The sequence below is a fragment of the Ostreococcus lucimarinus genome, chromosome 9, assembly GCF_000092065.1.
Source record: "Ostreococcus lucimarinus CCE9901 chromosome 9, complete sequence".
NCBI lineage: Eukaryota > Viridiplantae > Chlorophyta > Mamiellophyceae > Mamiellales > Bathycoccaceae > Ostreococcus > Ostreococcus sp. 'lucimarinus'.
The window spans coordinates 329,173-345,629 of record NC_009363.1 but is presented as its reverse complement, the minus strand read 5'-3'; the positions used below and the strand labels follow the sequence as shown (position 1 = coordinate 345,629).

At 63.6% G+C, this 16,457-nt stretch overlaps 10 protein-coding genes across 10 annotated transcripts; 5 read left to right on the top strand and 5 right to left on the bottom strand.

Moving 5' to 3' along the window:
* Positions 1-109: 109 nt before the first annotated feature.
* On the top strand, positions 110-946 carry OSTLU_88233 (predicted protein; the record flags this gene model as incomplete). The annotated part of the gene is made up of 1 exon (XM_001419744.1): positions 110-946. One exon carries the CDS (start codon positions 110-112, stop codon positions 944-946), a length of 837 nt encoding a protein of 278 aa, XP_001419781.1.
* A 52-nt stretch (positions 947-998) lies between these two features.
* On the bottom strand, positions 999-2,120 carry OSTLU_34749 (predicted protein; the record flags this gene model as incomplete). The annotated part of the gene is made up of 1 exon (XM_001419527.1): positions 999-2,120. One exon carries the CDS (start codon positions 2,118-2,120, stop codon positions 999-1,001), a length of 1,122 nt encoding a protein of 373 aa, XP_001419564.1.
* Positions 2,121-2,165: 45 nt separating this feature from the next.
* OSTLU_34943 (predicted protein) lies at positions 2,166-2,999 on the bottom strand (the record flags this gene model as incomplete). Its single annotated transcript, XM_001419526.1, has 1 exon — positions 2,166-2,999. A coding segment is annotated over one exon (834 nt), but the record flags the coding sequence as incomplete, so codon positions are not given.
* Positions 3,000-6,044: 3,045 nt separating this feature from the next.
* On the top strand, positions 6,045-6,461 carry OSTLU_8690 (predicted protein; the record flags this gene model as incomplete). The annotated part of the gene is made up of 1 exon (XM_001419743.1): positions 6,045-6,461. A coding segment is annotated over one exon (417 nt), but the record flags the coding sequence as incomplete, so codon positions are not given.
* A 188-nt stretch (positions 6,462-6,649) lies between these two features.
* Positions 6,650-7,903, bottom strand: OSTLU_35070 (predicted protein; the record flags this gene model as incomplete). The annotated part of the gene is made up of 1 exon (XM_001419525.1): positions 6,650-7,903. One exon carries the CDS (start codon positions 7,901-7,903, stop codon positions 6,650-6,652), a length of 1,254 nt encoding a protein of 417 aa, XP_001419562.1.
* A 694-nt stretch (positions 7,904-8,597) lies between these two features.
* OSTLU_94705 (predicted protein) lies at positions 8,598-9,656 on the top strand (the record flags this gene model as incomplete). The annotated part of the gene is made up of 2 exons (XM_001419742.1): positions 8,598-8,979; positions 9,001-9,656. The coding sequence occupies 2 exons, from the start codon at positions 8,598-8,600 to the stop codon at positions 9,654-9,656; spliced, it is 1,038 nt and encodes a 345-aa protein (XP_001419779.1).
* Positions 9,657-9,702: 46 nt separating this feature from the next.
* Positions 9,703-11,821, bottom strand: HDA3504 (predicted protein; the record flags this gene model as incomplete). The annotated part of the gene is made up of 2 exons (XM_001419524.1): positions 9,703-10,516; positions 10,744-11,821. 2 exons carry the CDS (start codon positions 11,819-11,821, stop codon positions 9,720-9,722), a joined length of 1,875 nt encoding a protein of 624 aa, XP_001419561.1. The 3' UTR covers positions 9,703-9,719.
* A 636-nt stretch (positions 11,822-12,457) lies between these two features.
* Positions 12,458-13,597, bottom strand: OSTLU_33509 (predicted protein; the record flags this gene model as incomplete). The annotated part of the gene is made up of 1 exon (XM_001419523.1): positions 12,458-13,597. The coding sequence occupies one exon, from the start codon at positions 13,595-13,597 to the stop codon at positions 12,458-12,460; it is 1,140 nt and encodes a 379-aa protein (XP_001419560.1).
* Positions 13,598-13,891: 294 nt separating this feature from the next.
* On the top strand, positions 13,892-15,035 carry OSTLU_25043 (predicted protein; the record flags this gene model as incomplete). Its single annotated transcript, XM_001419741.1, has 1 exon — positions 13,892-15,035. The coding sequence occupies exon 1, from the start codon at positions 13,926-13,928 to the stop codon at positions 15,033-15,035; it is 1,110 nt and encodes a 369-aa protein (XP_001419778.1). The 5' UTR covers positions 13,892-13,925.
* Positions 15,036-15,554: 519 nt separating this feature from the next.
* On the top strand, positions 15,555-16,211 carry OSTLU_16779 (predicted protein; the record flags this gene model as incomplete). The annotated part of the gene is made up of 1 exon (XM_001419740.1): positions 15,555-16,211. One exon carries the CDS (start codon positions 15,555-15,557, stop codon positions 16,209-16,211), a length of 657 nt encoding a protein of 218 aa, XP_001419777.1.
* Between the last annotated feature and the right edge of the window lie 246 nt (positions 16,212-16,457).

Genomic DNA, 16,457 nt, shown 5'->3' with positions numbered 1-16,457 from the left:
AAGGCGCGCGGCCGACGCCGGCGCGCGGCCGGCGTCCCGCGCGTTCGTCCCGGATGTTTCGTGGCCCCGAGCCGCCGAGCGAGTCGCCATAATCTTTCCCGCGCCCATCATGTTCGCGCGGCGTCTTTCCGTCGTCACCGCGCGTGCGCTCTCTAGAAAGTATGCCTCGACCCCGTTCGACGCCACGGGCGCTGCCGTGGACGCGCTGCGCGACGAACTCGCGTCGACGTGCGACGGCGTGCTCGAGCAAGGCAAAAAGCTAAACTGGGTCTTCTTGGGCGCTCCCGGCGTCGGCAAGGGCACGTACGCGTCGAGAATGGCGAAGCAGATGGGCGTGCCGCACATATCCATGGGTGATCTCGTTCGCGCGGAGATCAAGGGGGAGACGGCGCTCGGGAAGGAGATGAAAGCCATCGCGGCGCGAGGCGAACTCGTCCCGGACGCGTTGGTGCTGGATATCCTCGACAAGCGCGTCAAGCGCGGCGAGGCGGAGGGTGAGCGAGGATTTTTGTTAGATGGATTCCCTCGAACGGTGCCGCAGGCGGAGACGCTTAGCACGATGGTGGAAGTGACGCAGGTGTTGAATTTGACGCTTCGCGAGGACATTTTGGTGGAAAAGTGCTGCGGACGGAGAGAGTGCGGGGAGTGCGGGAAGTCGTTTAATATCGCCGACATCAGAAGCGAAAAGGCGGGAGAGCAAACGATTATTATGCCTCCGCTGAATCCACCGCAGGAGTGCTTCGCTAAGCTCACCCAAAGACCGGACGACACGGAGGAAGTCGTTCGCGCGCGATTGGAGGTGTACAAAAAGTCGACGATTCCGGTGGAGAATTACTACAGAGGTAAAGGGTTGTTGAGCGATTTCCCGATCATGGGTGGAATTCCAGAGACGACACCAGTGCTCTTGAAGCACATTATCGATATTTTGAAGGCGAGTACGCGCTAGATAGGTAGCTATATAGATCTATTCATCATTCTAGGCTGAGCTGAGTCGCGTCTCACTTCCGCGAAGCGCGGCGTGTAATGAGCAGGCATGCAAGAGCAGATAAGACTGTGCCGACCACGCCTGTACCTTTTGTTGCGCGCGAATTCATCCCGCGCGATTTCGGCGTGTCGTCGTTCACCGTTGCAAGCGCTCTTCGAGCGGATTCGACGCCAAGCTCACTCTCCAGTCTCGCCGCTGCGACGCCAGCGTAAAATACACGGTAATCTAGCGGCAACTCTTTCAAGGATTCGATCGCGGAGTTTATTGATTTGAGCGCACTCGCAGCCGCGATTGGGTCGGCGTTCCCGTACAAATCTTTCGATGGGTATCCACTCGTGGGGAGGTGTCGGAAAAATACGTTGAGCGCAATCGACGGGCCGTGCAAGGCGGTGACGTGGTGCGCCCAAAGCGCGGGGATGTACAATACGTCACCTGGTTGTAAGATGACTTCCAACGCCGCTTTTCGAGCGCGCGCGAATCGTGGGAACGATTCTCGATCGTGATCGTCCACGTCGCGGACGACGGATGACGAACCTTCAAGATATAAGTCGCCTGACACGGACGGTGGGAACAGAAGCACACGCTTCTCGCCATGAAGCTGAATCAACATGTTATCCATGGCGTCATAATGCGTCCAGAGCTGTAAATCGCCACTGCTCACGCGAACGACGGCGCTGAAGTAGTTGTCTTCGGATCCCCAAAACTCGCTCGGAAGTTTCAAATCGCGCGCAAACGATGGGAATTGTAGAAGCGCGTGCGCCGGCTCTTTTCGCGGATTCTCCCCAATGCTTCGCAAATAGTAGAAATTGTCATCGCTCGCATCGTTCACTTTCGCCAGTAGTTCACCAAAAGGCATCACGACGTATTTGAAGTTTTTGCGCACGAAGTCCAGCTTGGGATCACGACTGACGTGAACGCTCACAAGCTTCTCTGGAACGCCGTCGAGGGAAGCCAGATAACTTGGCGTCCACGTCCACGGCGCTTGGCCGATATCGAGTCCACTGATGACAGCCGGGACGCGCTGCGCGGCGATCGTGTTCTTGAAGTCCGCGGGCAACGGACGATGAACGCGTCTCACATTCGTTCCCGACGTCCTCGCAGGTTGTCTCGCCAAGACAGCGCTTTTCGGGGCCATATTTCGCGTCGCGGCGAGGTCATCTTTATGCGTTCGACTGGTACAGCGAACGTCACACACGACGTGTCGAATGCGCGGACCGTACCATTTCACGCGCTCGAGGTGTTCCACGACGATGTCTAAATCGCCGCGACCGTTCGTCTCGGCCAGTGACTTCAGCTCGCTCACCAAACGCACCATCCACTCGTCCTCATCGCCACTGTTAACGTTTGAGTGCACGTGTAATACCCCACCTTTCGGTTTCAGCGCTTTAATCGCGGTTTCCCACGACATCTCAGCGTGCGGGAGCAATCCTAGTAAGACGCGATCGGCGACGCCCGTCGGCGCGGTTCGACGATTGTCGCCCTCTAACACTTCACACCGTGACTCCACGCCGTTCACGCGCAGATTATGACGCAAGGCTTCGCAACTATTAGGGTTCCACTCACACGCGTACACCTTGGCCGCGCCCGCGTTCTTGAGTAACTGCAAAGTGTAGTAACCGATGCCAGCGAACAGGTCCACGACGGTTTCGCCGTTTGCGCCGACCGCGCCCATGCGGTTTTTCTCCGTGCCGTTACCACTGCTAAACATAACTTTCGTGACATCTAATCCATACGTTACGCCGAGCTCTTTCGTCTCGACCCAACCATCGGCACCTTCGGGGTAAAGCATCACCGCGCGAGATTCGCGCTTTGGCCCTTGGCTCACCGGCGCTTGGCGCGCAACGCGCGATGCGCCGAGAACTCGCGCCACACAGGCGTACAACTCGGCACCGAACGCGCTAAAGTCGCTCGCCGTAAACGCGTTCGCGGGAAGCAACACCAAATCACCCAACTTTTCCCAGCGCGTCGGCGCTTCTTGCGCCAAGTTGACATTTAAGCCTTTGGCCTCAAGCATCGCCGCCACTTCTTGTTTCATTTGCGTCACTGGATTCTGCGTCTTCTTCGCAGACATCAGACCAAGACCACCGTTTACGTGCCCGCTGTCGTCGCACACGACGACGTCTCCCGCTTCAATCGCCGCCAACACGAGCTTTGCGTCCGAAGTCACGGTTGAGGAAATCGCCGTCTCCGCGCCGCGCTTGATGGGTAAAATCACGCACTCCACGTCACCCACGTCGTTCTTCTTCGTCGCAGATCTACGGGCGTTATCTAACCACCCACCCCGCTTCAGCGCGTCTTTCACAGCCTTCGCGACTTGCTTCTTTGCCTCGACGCACTTGAGCGCGCCTCCTTCGTCGCTCGGCCCCGCCTTCGCGGCCGCCCTCTTCGCGCACATCGCGTTAAAAGCCTCCCGAAACCGCTCCATTCGATCGGCGTTCACTTGAAACTTCTCGTTCGCCAACCGCACGAGCGTCTCCAACCCCTCATCGCTCACCAAGCGTTCGCCGTCCACCACCACCGGCGCGTCCAACCGAAGCTGACATCGCGCCGCGCAAATCACCCGTTTCTCACTCGCCGTGATCCCGCTCTCCCTGTACCCACACTCTCGCGCGCACCGCACGAACGCCTCTCCCGCGTCTAAATCCCGCGCCTCGACCGCTAATATGAACGGTTCAAACCGCAGCGTCAGCGTCGGTTTCGCCCAGCCGCCGCCTTCGCCGTCGCCGTCGCCCTCCTCCCCCTCCCCCGCGTGCGCGCGCACCGCCGCCGCCACCGCCTCGCCCAGCGCCGGTTCGTGCGACACGTACGCCCACGTCCCGCCCTCGCCCTTGCCCTCGCGCTTCCCGCGTCCGCGCTCCGCGAACACGCTCACGCGTCCCGAGCACGAGCTCGTCGTGAAGAAATCATCCGACGCGAACACCTCGCGCACGATCGCCTCGCACCGCGCGTCCACGCGTCCGGCGCGACTGCGATCCCTCGCGCTCGCCTCGGCGTCGCCGAGCACGACGGCGTCGCGCTCGAGCGCCTTGCGCGCGTCGAACGTCGCCATGCGCGCGAGAGTGCCGACGCCGCACAGCGCGACGCGCGAACGCGCGAGCACCGCGCCGCGAGGACGCGCGACGCGCGATGTCGAGCGACGCGCTCGGCGCGCACGCGTACGCGCGCCTGCGCTTCGACGACGTGAGCGAACACGCGGTGTCGCATCTCGCGCAGGCGCTGCAGTGGCACCGCGGCAGCGCGTTCGAGGGGCAGTTCATCGCGCAGAGCGAACCGCGAGCGGGTGCGTGCGCGTCTCGCGCGGCGCTCGCGCGACGAAGGACGCGCGAGACGACGGGAGAAGCGCGAGAAGCGCGATGATGCGATCGATGATGCGATCGCGAGTTTTGAGAATTGGCGAAAGAATCGAACGCGCGCGCGCGATCTCGGACGACTGACGACGCGCGGGACCGCGGACTCGATGATAGGGATGGGATGCGCGCCGCCGCACGTGGCGCTCGTGTCTGGGCTCGAAGGCACGGGCTTGGGAGGCGAAGGCGTGACGGAGGCGCTGCGGCGCGTGGCGAGCGCGCACGGACCGGCGTCCGGGCGAGTGTTGCCGAAGTGTAAAGTGATGCAGAATGGGTGCGTGTTGGTCGGGATCGATTGTCCCGCGTCGTTGAGGATCGCGCAGGCGCTGAGCGCGGCGTTGCCGGGGGCGGATACGTATTACGCGAGTCAGCGGCCCGATCAGCAACTGATTACGCTGGGGCGGTTCGCGGGGACGGACGCCGCGGGGTTCGCGGCGTGGTTGTCTGAGTCCCTCGCGGGACAGCGGACGCTGCTGCCGGAGCTGCGATGCGTGAGCGTGCAGTTGAGCGAGGAGGCGCATCCGTTTCCGAATCCGCAAATCGCGCTGACGGGGATGAGCGGCGCGGGCGACGGCGGCGGCTTGGGCGGGGGCCTCGGGCCGGGGCTCGGGTTGAACCTCGGGTTAGGGCTCGGCTTGGGTGGTGGGTTCGGTGGGTTTGAAAGCGTGTCGTCGTTTTCCACTGGGGGTGGTGGCTTCGGGTCCGGCGCGGCTTCGAGCGGGACGGCGGCGTTCGGCGCGGCGCCGGCTTCGGCGAGCGTCGGCGCGGCGGCGCCCGCGGCGCCGGTGGCGCCTCCGATGCCGAGCACGCCGCCACCGCAGCGAGCGGCTATGGCGCCTGCGGCGGCTGCGGCGCCGCCTTCGTACGCGAGCGCGATCGGGGCGATGAAGGCGCACTCAGCGGCGGCACCAGCGGCGGTGGGTCCCACCGTCACGCCCGTGGCGGCTGTTCCGCCGCCGACGCCGCCGGGCGGGTCCTTCGCGCAGCGTGCGGCTGCAGGTGTGTCTTCGCACCCGACGCCGCACGGTGGCGGCGGTGTGGCATCGATGCAAGTGGAGACGCCCGAGCAACTACTCAGCGTGTTTCAACAACTCACGTCTGGGGCGGAGGGTTCGGGAATTTTATGCACGAGTCTGACGGGTGGACACGCCGTGCGTCCTCAAAACGCCGCGGCTTGGTCGCAGCGTTTGGCGCCTCTGGTGAACATGATGCAATCGACGCTCGCCAACGTCGGGTCGGCGCGGTTTTTGTCAATGTTGGATCGCGTGGCGAATCCGTACGGCACAAGTCTCGCGGCTGAGCTCGGCGCGCGATTGAGCAAAGGGGCTCGGTTGGAGATCGTGCAGGACACGCACCTGTTGGCTGATATCGAAAGCACGCCGGTCGTCGTTTCGAACCAAGGAGCGAACGTGCGTTTGGTGTGTGCGCCGGTGAATCAAGCCGTCGTAGGCGCCATGGGTCACAGCAACACTGGGAGTTGCGTCGTGGTCGGTTCGGTGCGCGAGCGCGGCGTCGATGCCGCGAGTGGGTTGTTGCGTATCGCTCCATTGGCTTTGCACCTTGATCCCATCGCCAACGTGAACGCGCCGTCGGGGACGCCGTACCTAACGCTGACGTTTGCGTGGTTGGGGTTACGCGTCGCCGGTGGCGCGCCGGCGCAGGAGAATTTTCCGGCGGCGACGTCTTCAGAGGTGCCTGCGCCGCAAGGAGCGCGGCGACCGGGCGATTGGACGTGTGCTCGATGCAACGCGCATTGCTTCGCGAGCCGAAATTCGTGCTTTCGATGTAAAAGAGGCAAAGACGAAGGCGCGGAAGGGAGCTTTTCGCCGCCGGGCGGGACGTCCAAGGCGAGCTCGGAAGCGGGTGGTCCGGGAGCTGGCGTGTTTCGTGCTGGGGATTGGATCTGTGGGAGCTGTTCCGCGCACAATTTTCAGTCGCGTGATCATTGTTTCAAGTGCAGCAACGCGAAGACGGGCAACGAAGCTCCGCCGCAGTCCGAAGGTTCTCGCGACGGCGGTCCGCAGACGGAAAACTTCAGAAGTGGGGATTGGATCTGTGGGAGCTGTTCCGCGCATTGCTTCAGTTCGCGCCAGACGTGTTTCCGTTGCTCGTCAGCTCGTCCCGCGGGCGCTTGAGGCGTTCCGGTGTTATGATTGAAATCGCTCGCCCGCGTCGGCGCGTTTGCCAACGCGACGGCGCGAGTGTCTGAATAACCGTACGAGAGTTACAGGAATGTATTGTTCATGTTCAATATGAGGAAATTTTACTACAGCCGTTGACCGCCGCCCGATCGCTAGCAAAAACTAAACCATCTCGTCTATCGGTAAAATTCAAAGTCGTTGTCAGGTTTGCGCACGTTCGTCTTGTACGCGACTTCAAAGTCTTTCGGTAAAACCACGTATCGATTCTTCCGAACGGCTTGCAACCCGGCTTCTTGGCAGATGGAGCGAATGTCCGCGGCGGAGATCTTGTCCGGTCGACTGACGTAATCCTCCAAATCTACTTCGTCGCTGAGGCTCATCTTGTTCACGCACACCTGGAACACCAAACGCTTTTGACGACGATCGGGATGCGGGCACTCAATCTTTCGATCGAGACGACCGGGGCGCAATAACGCCGGATCGAGGGTATCCGCACGGTTCGTCGCCATGATTACTTTGACGTTGACCGTTTGATCGAATCCGTCCATTTGGTTCAAGAGCTCCATCAAAATACGCTGCACCTCACGATCCGCGCCGGTGTGCGCGTCGAAACGCGCAGTCGCGATGGAATCGACCTCGTCGATGAAGATGATCGCTGGGGCGTTTTCCTTCGCCAATCGAAACACATCTCTCACCATTCTCGGCCCTTCGCCGAGGTACTTCTGCACGAACTCGCTCCCGACGACGCGAATAAACGCCGCCGTGGTGTGGTGCGCCACCGCCTTGGCCAACATCGTTTTCCCCGTCCCGGGTGGTCCGTACAGCAAGACCCCACGCGGTGGATCGATTCCAATCTGCCTATACAAATCGAAGTGCGTCAACGGAAGCTCGACCGCCTCGCGAATCTCTTGCTTTTGCACATCCGCCCCCCCGATGTCGCTGTACTTCACATCCGGCCGTTCCGCGTCGCTCAACAAAGAAATCGACGAATCCGCCTCGGGAGGTAAAATCTCCACCAGCGCGTTCGAATGTCTGTGCAACGCCACCGAGCTCGACGGTTTCAACAGCTCCCGGTTCAGCGTCGACAAAATCCGCACGTAATAATTCGACCCCGTCGTCGACGATATGATCCCCGTCTCCGCGTCCACCATCTCCAAAAACTGTCCAATCACCAACGGCACGCTCTGTATCCGCTTCACCTCTTCCTGCGCCCTGAGCAATTCAATCTTCAAGTTCTTTTGTTCATCCTTGATGTACTCCTCTTGAATCTCCACCAGCTCCAGTTCGCGTTGAAGCGACTTGAGTCGCGCGTACAGATCCGTCGTCGTCGAGGATCCCTCGCTCGTCGTCGTCGCCCCGCTCGCGTTCGCGTGCGTCGCCGGCATCTGCGCGTCATCGCACACCGCGCGCGTCGTCGTCAGTCGTTCCATCGCGTCGCGTCGTCGCGCGTCGGCGTCGCGACGTCGACTCGACGATCGTTTCGATCGTCGCGATCGCGTCGCGTCGCGTCGCGTCGCGCCGTCGCCGTCGCGCGCCGTCGCGCGTCGCGCGTCGCGCGTCGCGCGCGTCGCGCGTCGCGCACCGCCGCCGCGACCGCGGTCGCCATCGCGCGCGTTCGTCGCGCGTTCGCCGCGCGTCAATCTGCGGCAACGGTCGCCGCGCGCGCGCCGCGCGCGCGCCACTCTCGCGCGCGACGACGCGGCGACGACGCGCGCGAACGACGCGCGAGGGACGGGTTCGATCGCCGCGCGCGCGCGACGCGGACGCGCGATGACGACGACGACGACGACGACGACGATGGCGATGAACACGCTCACGGAAACGCTCGCGCGCGCGACGCTGCGCGGACCGGGCGGCGCGTTCCCGCGCAAGGCGAACGCGCCGGACTTCCCGCTCGTCTCGACGTTTTATCTCGAGCGCGCGCCGACGGACGAGGACGTCAGGACGTTCGCGGAGAAGCTGGAGGCGTTTCCCGAGCTGCGGAGCCGAGCGCGACCGGCGAACGCGAAGAGCGAAAAGACGCTGCGGCGATTGCGATGGGAGGTGATCGAGGGGGGAGGGTACGATGTGATGAAACGGTTCGCGCGCGTTGAGGTGGAGAGCGCGAGGGAGCTGGCGAGGGTGATGAACGAGGCGACGCTGAAACCGTTCGACGCGGAGTCGCCGCTGTGGGACTGCGTCGTGGTGACGCGGAAGAAGACGAGCGCGGCGTGGGATGGGGACGCGAAAACGAGCCCAGAACCACCGGTGGTGATGTTTCGAGTGAGCCACGCGATCGGGGATGGGATCGCGCTCGTGGATGTTTTGAAAAAGGTGTCCACGGCGCTCGACGGGGGCGACATGCGTTTGTTGGATTTCAAGCGGCGCGCGGCCAAGGCGCACAAATCCGTTTTAGCTGTTATTTGGGCGTTCATCACGTTTATTTTCGTGTGCATTTACGGCGCGTTGAAGGCTGTGTTCACCGCGGCGGGGCCGTATGACACGAAGACCACGTTTAAAGGGTCGCGTCCGCCGTATGCGTTTTCAGGCAAGCGGCGCGTCGTTGTGTGTCCGCCGATACCCATGGAAGATGTTAAGAAGATTAAAAACGGCAGCGGGTGTACGGTGAACGACATCGTCGTCGCTGCTTTGGCGGGGGCGATTCAGCAGTACCTGGAAGAGATGGGCGATAAGAGCGCGGCGAAGAAGCCGCTCATTCGCGCGGCGACGCCGTACGCTTTCCCCAATCGCGTCGTCGGCGCGCTGACAAATTCCTGGACGTTTGTCTCTTTGACGTTTCCCATGGGTGTCATGAGTGCTGCCGAGCGCCTGTCAAAGGCGCAAAAGGTTTGCAACTTTATGAAGCGATCGCCTGAACCGTACGTCACCCGCGCGTTGAACGAAGTCGTTGCCACGGCGGGTCCCGACGTGCAGCGTCAAGTCGTCTTCGATTACATGTCTCGGCACAGTATGGTCTTCACCAACGTCCCGGGGCCGACGGAACCGATTTTATTAATGGGCTCTCGCGTGCGCGATATTGTTTTTGCGTGTTCGAACCTCGTCAATCAAGTAAGCGTGTTCAGTTACGCCGGTAACCTTCGCCTAACGTTAGTCGTCGACCCAGACGCGACGCCGGACGCCGACTACATCGGTGAAGCGTTCGCGCGTGAGATCCAGACGCTGCGTGCGAACGTGTCAAATTAATAACAACACGAGCTGCGTGTGTACAATACAAGATACGTTATTTACAGAGTGAAAAGTACAACATCAGATGAGCGCCTGGACGTGCGCTTTGACGCATTTGGCGAAGACGTCTCTACCGAGCGTCAACGCATTTTGCGCGCCGTCGCTCGATTTTCCGACGCTCATCAAGTGTCCGTAGCCCCCTTCTAAAATAGATACAACTCGCCCATCGCAAACGTTCGACACGTTTACGAGCAACTTCGTCATGTCCTCGTAGTCTTCAGCGCGAAGGTTAGCGCCTTGGTGCCTCGTGTTTCGACGCGGATCGACGCCCAAGTTTCCTACGTCCGAAGCCGCCGCGTCGAATCCCGCGGACACGATTATGAGCTCAGGACCGAACGCCCTGAGAGCGGGAATCAAGCGCTCTCGAAACGCCTTCATCCACTCTAGGCGCCCACCTTGTTGCTGCTCGGGTTCAATGGCGATGGTCTTCGGCGGCGGCGCGGCGGCGGCATCTTCAGAGTCAGCGAAGCGTTTTGTTTTTTTCCGAGCGCGCTCGCCGGTTTCCGCGTGTGCCGTGGCGCTTGCGCCCTTGGCGAGCCACATCGGTGGGACGACGACATTGACGATATTGTTCATCAAATCATCCTGCACGCCGCTGCCCGGGTAGAATGGAAGCATGCCCGAAGACGTTCCATCATCCGCCAAGTGAATCGACGCGAAGAACAAGTCAGGAGATTTGTGCCGGTGATAGTCGTCTCTCGCGCGCTGCTTCGTGAGCCAATGCCTGGCGATTTCTTCGGTGCCGTTCCCGTGATGCACGTCGAAATCAACCACGGCGACCCGCATGCATTTGCGAACGTCGATGGCGTGCAAAGCGCCTGCGTTGTGAACGTCAGCGTCAGTCAGTTAGTCGAGTCGCGCGAAATGTACCACCCGTATCTGTCAGCAGAGCCACGCTCAGAACTCTCTGTCATTGAAAGTGGACGTCGATGTAGGACGCGCATCATGTCCGCGACGCGTGTCGTAGAAGCGCCGCGGTTATGCGTGTGCGTCCGTTTCAAGAAAAATCGATCGCTCGCGTCGCTCGCGCAAAGTGCGCACATACCGATCATGGCGTTGTTCAAAATGGAAAAGCCGCTCGACGGCGCGCCTTCCGTGGCGCCGTTGATCCCGGCGTGATGACCGGGCGGGCGACAGCATACGAAAGCGCTCCTATTCTTCCCATCCAAGACTCTATCCACGGCGTGAATGACCCCGCCCGCAGCTCTAAGCGCCGCTTGCAACGTGCCCGGTGAAAAGAATGTGTCACTGTTCTCCGCGGGTTTTTGTAGTTTTTCTGGCACGCCGTTATGGTTTTGACAGTACGGCGTGAACGCGATGGGCGTTTGCCCGACGCGATCGCTGAGTTCGGCCAACACGCGGACGTAATTCTCATCGTGCGCTCGGAGGATATCCGACGGTTCGGCGGCGCCGAACGTGCATGTCTTATCTAGCTCTCCCATTGCGAGTTCACCGCGGTCGATCACGCGCTGCAACTCGGCGAGAATGGCGACTATGCGCTCGGGGCTCTCTTGATGTGGCTTGAACGACACGTGTTCTTCGCAATCAGGATGGGACAAAAACGCCAAACGCAGCGAAGGAATGAGTTCAAATATCTCCGCACGTAACTCACTCCTCGCCGATTGACTCTGTCGACGCATCTTCGCGCCGAGCGCGCCGAGTACGTCGCGTCCATGCGCGTTTCTCGCCATCGCGTCGACGTCGCCGCGCTCGAGCAACCATCGTATGACTTCGATTTTACCGTGTTCCGCCGCCACGAGCAACGGCGTCGACCCATCTTCGGCACGAAGATTCACGATTGACGTCGACGACGCGTCGACCATGCACGCGAGCGCGTCGCGATGCCCTAGCGCGCACGCCCAGTGCACCGGCGCCATTCCGTTTGAAAGCGCGCTCGCGTCCGCGCCGGCGTCCACCAAAATCTTCACCATCTCTTCGCACGCCTTCCCATCCTCCAGCGCGCACGCCACCGCCAGCGCGGTGTCTCCGTTCGCATTCTTCGCGTCCACTCCTCGCGGCGCGCTTCTGCAATCGCCGAGCGAATCTATTCGATTCAACGCCGCTTTGCTCGGCGGCCACGACGGCTCTCGTCTCGCGCCCCCCTCCGTCGCTCGTCTCACCATCGTTCGCACCGCCTCCGCGTCCGCCCGTTTCACCGCATCGTGCAACGGCACATCGCTCACGTCCCTCGACGCCGGCGTCGCGGGATTCCCTCGCGCGTCCTTCAACTCTTCCGCCAGCGCCTCCGCGAACGTCGTCGTCGTCGCGTCCCGCCGTCCCTCGCCGTCCCCTCGCGTCTTCGTCTTCACCGTCAGCCCCGCGCGCGTCGCGCGCGCGTCATCCGGCGCCGCTCGCGTCCACGGATCGGGCGTCGCCGTCGTCGAGCGTTTCGCCGGCGTCGCGTCGTCGTCGTCGCGCGTCGCGCGCGCGGTGTCCCCTTCGGCGACGGAGCGCTCGAGGGCGTCCAGTTCGCTTCGCGCGCGCTCGAGCAGCGCCATGGCGCGGCGAAATCGACGCGCGTTCGCTTCTCGCGTCGAGCGCGGCGCGGCGCGGCGCGCGGCGCGCGGTGACGATCGGCGCGCGCGACGGTTTGAACGAAGAGAGATTTTTTTGTCGTTTCAACGAACTCGAGAGATTTCGCGAGTCCCGACGCGCTACGGGGGGTCGATTCGACGCGTCGCGCGCGCGTTCGCGCTCGAAACGCGCGCGTGGACGCGCGCGCGATGGTGGTTCGTCGCGACCTCGCGACGCGCTGAGGGCTAGGAAAGCGCGCGTCGGCCGCGGACGTTGGCGACGTCGCGAAACGGGCGGCGCGGCGATGGCTCGACGCGCTCGCGACGCTTCGCGGGCGGGACGTCGGCGGCGAGGACGCGCGTCGGCGCCGACGGAGACGCGGGCGCGAAGGCGCCGGGGATGGCGATGTCGTGGTCCGCCGAGGCGGAGTCGTCGAAGGTGGGCGCGCGCCCGAGGGCGCGGAGGATGTTCGGGTGCAACGGCGGCGCCGGGCGCTTGGCTCGCGAGTCGACGCGAGCGCGGACGCTGGGCTTTCGCGCGCCGTCAAAGCGCCACAGTCTGATTTCGCCGTCGTCGCAACACGACGCAAGGGCGTGAGGATCCGTCGGCGACCAGTGCACGCAGCTCACGCTCGCGGTGTGACCATCGAGCGCGACGGACGGCGCGCTCGCGTCGCGGACGTCCCACACGTGCACGTCGTTGTCCAGCGAGCCGCACGCGACGCGATCGCCGTCGGGCGAAAACGTCGGCTTGATGTAATACGATCTCGACCTGTGACCGACGAAGTGTCGCAGCGGCTTCCCTCGCGGATCGTTCGCGTCAAACATCGCCATGTGGTCGTCGAGATACGAAACGACGACGCGCGACGACGTCGGATCGACGGCGATCCCGGAGATCCCTCGCGACGCCCGCGTCGCGCGCGCGCCCTCACCGCCGAACCGCGCGCCCAATCCGACATCGTAGAACGAACCTCGCACGAACGCGTCCTCGCGCTCGTCCTCTAAAACTCCTATCGCGCCCTTCATCTTCCGCGCGTCCCACATTTTCACCAACCCGTCCGACCCTCCCGAGCTCAGCACGACGCTCCCCGACCCATCGAACGCCACCGACGTGACGCTGTGCAGCGCCGCGCTCGCCCGCGTCCCCGCCCCCGGCGCCCTGTGCGCCCGTCGCACCGTCCGCGTCGGCGTCACTTCGCCCGCGTCCGCGTCCTCCGCCTCGTTCGCCGCGCCCCGCCTCGTCCGCGCGTCGCTCAGAATCAACCGCCCGTCCCGTCCTCCGCTCGCGAACACCTCCCGCTGCGTCGGCGCCGTCGCCACGGCTTTCACGCTCGCGCCGTGTCCCATCATTTTCGCCAGCATCCGTCCCGTCTCCGCGTCGAACATCGCCACCGCGCGATCCGCGCTCGCCGTGAGCACCCGCGCGTCGTCGCGCGTCCACGCGACGTCGTACACCGCGTTCTCGTGCGCCGCGATCGCCGTCGCGCGCCGCCGCCCGTCGTCGCGCTGCGACACGCTCGCGCGCGCGATCGTCGCGCGCCCGCGCTCGTCGCCGATCGCGAGCGCCGCGCCGCGGTCGTCGCGATTAAAGTTGAACCGCACGACGTACGGCGACTCGACGACGCCCGCGACGTCGCGCGCGCGCGGCGCGTCGCGACGACCGCGCGACGACGCGTCGCGCGCGAACGCATCGCGCGTCGCGCGCGCGCGTCGCATGCGCGCGACGCGGAGTGTCGATTCGAATGACTTTTGCGAATTCAAATCGCATCGCGACAGCTCGCGACGCGTCGCGTCGCGTCTATCGCGCGTCGCGCGCGTCTCGGCGTCGCGCGCGAGCGATATGTCGGTCGAGGACCTGCGCGCGCGATTCGGGCTGCCGCGCGGCGCGAGCAGCGCGGCGCTCGAGCGCGCGCTGCGACAGATGCGCGACGGCGACGACGACCGCGCGACGACGACGGCGACGACGAACGCGCGGGCGAGCGACGGCGAGACGACGGCGCTGCGGCGAGAGTGCGAGACGCTGCGGCGCGAGAATCGCGCGCTGCGACACGCGCGCGTGCGAGCGACGGTGCGCGCGACGGCGTCGACGACGCGAAGGGCGCGCGAGGAGACGCGCGCGGACGCGTCGACGGCGACGCGCGACGACGGCGACGACGCGCGAGCGCTCGAGAGGATCGCGGCGCTCGAGGCGCGATTGAAGACGGCGCGCGAGGAGATGCGCGCGCTGGAGGATCGAGAGAAAGAGCTCAGAGGGGCGCTTGGGAAGGCGGAGGCGATCGCGGACGCGGAGGCGGAGGAAAAGCTGGCGCTGCGAAAACGGTTGACGGAGACGCTCGGCGAACGCGCGGCGCTGAAAGTGGAGTGCGAGACGCAGCGCGAGACGATCGAGTCGATGCGCGCGAACGAGCGGCGTCTGCGAGACGACGCGCTCGAGCTGGAAAAGCGGCTCGCGCGCGCGGCGTCGACGCGGGAAACGTGTAGAAAGACGGCGCGCGCGCTCGAGGCGAGCGAACGAGAATCCGCCGAGCGAGGCGAGCGACTCGCGCTCGTCGAAGCCGAGTGCGTCATGCTCGCCGAAATGGTTCGGGAGATGAATAAATTATCTGGCGTCGATCCGCGCGAGTTCATGGCGGTCGCCGAGCGCGCGCTGCTCGGCGCGGACGTCGCTCCGGTCGCGCCGTCGTCCGAGCGTTCGCCGTCGCCCGCGGCGAGCGACGACGGTTACGCCACGCCCGACGAAGACGATTTCCCGAGTCCTCCGATATCCGGCATAGTCCAACGCGGCACTCCCGACAGCGCGGGGAGCACCGCGTTTAATTTTTAATAGCGACGCCGCGCGCCGCCGAGCGCTCTCCGCGCGCGCCGCGCCGCGCCGCATTCCGCGCCGCGCTCGATGCGAATCGCCCTCGCCAGGCGAACCGAACGCTTCGCTCGCGCCAGACTCGCGTCTTCGGCCGCGCGCGCGTCCAAACGCGCGCGACGCGTCATGAAACACGACCCGCAGCCTTGGGTCAGCGTTCGAGCCGCCGGCGCGCGCGACGGCGAAACCGCGCGCGAGTGCCTCGTCTCTCGCGGCGCGCGCGCCGAAGACGTCGACGCGATGCTCCGCGAACACCCGCGCGCGCAAACGTACGACGTGGCGACGGAGATCGCGCCGAGAATGTCGTACTTGGAATTTTTGGAGCGACGCGGCGAGCTCGGGGACGAGACGGCGACGGCGTGCGCGCTGCGACAGCCGGGCGTGCTCGAACGGAAATACGAAACCGTGTACGAGTGCGAAAAGCGAGGGTACGTCGCGGTGAATAAACCGTTCGCGGTGCGGCTGGACACGCCTCGAGGATGGATGGAGAACGACGCGGATGGAAATCGAGTGGAGAAGACGCGGTTCACGCCGCGATGGGACGGCGACGCGAGCTGCGAGGATTGGTTGAACTTGAAGTATCCGGGTAAGCACCATCGGTTTTGTCATCAGCTGGACACGGCGACGAGCGGAGTGGTGCTCACGGCGCACACGCGAGAAGCCGCGGGGAACGCGGCGAAATTGTTTCGCGATCGCCTGGCGAAGAAGAAGTATTTAGCCGTCGTCTTCGGTTGGCCGAAGGAGGACGAATGGACGGTGAACGCGAAACTCGGGAAAGATCCGACGGACGTGAAGGGATTTCGCGAACGCGTGGACGAAGAAAACGGAAAGGCGAGCGAGACGAGCTTTAAAGTGTTGCAACGCGGCTACTGCACGCTCGACGGCGCCAATCGCGGCGTCGAGGTGAGTCGCTTGGAGTGCAGGCCCGTCACCGGTCGGCGACACCAGATTCGTTTGCACTTGATGCATTCGGGGCATCCAATTTTGGGCGATATGGCGTACTCTGACGATACCGATTCGTATAGGATGTTCTTACACGCCCTCGAGCTCGTCATGCCGTTTGAGGAGGAGACGTTGACATTCGCGACGGAGCCGCCGGAATCGTTCAACGACGTGATGTCCGCCGAGCGGACGCACTAGCGAAACATAGATCACACGAGTAGCGCAGTAGATGTACGAATTGTTAGCCCTAAAAATTTACTATGTATTACACCCGCGCCATCTCGCCTAGGTCCGTGGATAGGGCGGACCGCGACATCGCGCGCGAGGCGTCGGCGGCGAACGAAACGAACGGAATCGACCGCGCGAGCGAAGGATGGATCGCGCGTGCGGCGCGGTGATCGTGCGAATGCTTCGCGCTACACGTTTGCTATGCGTTGATCCCGC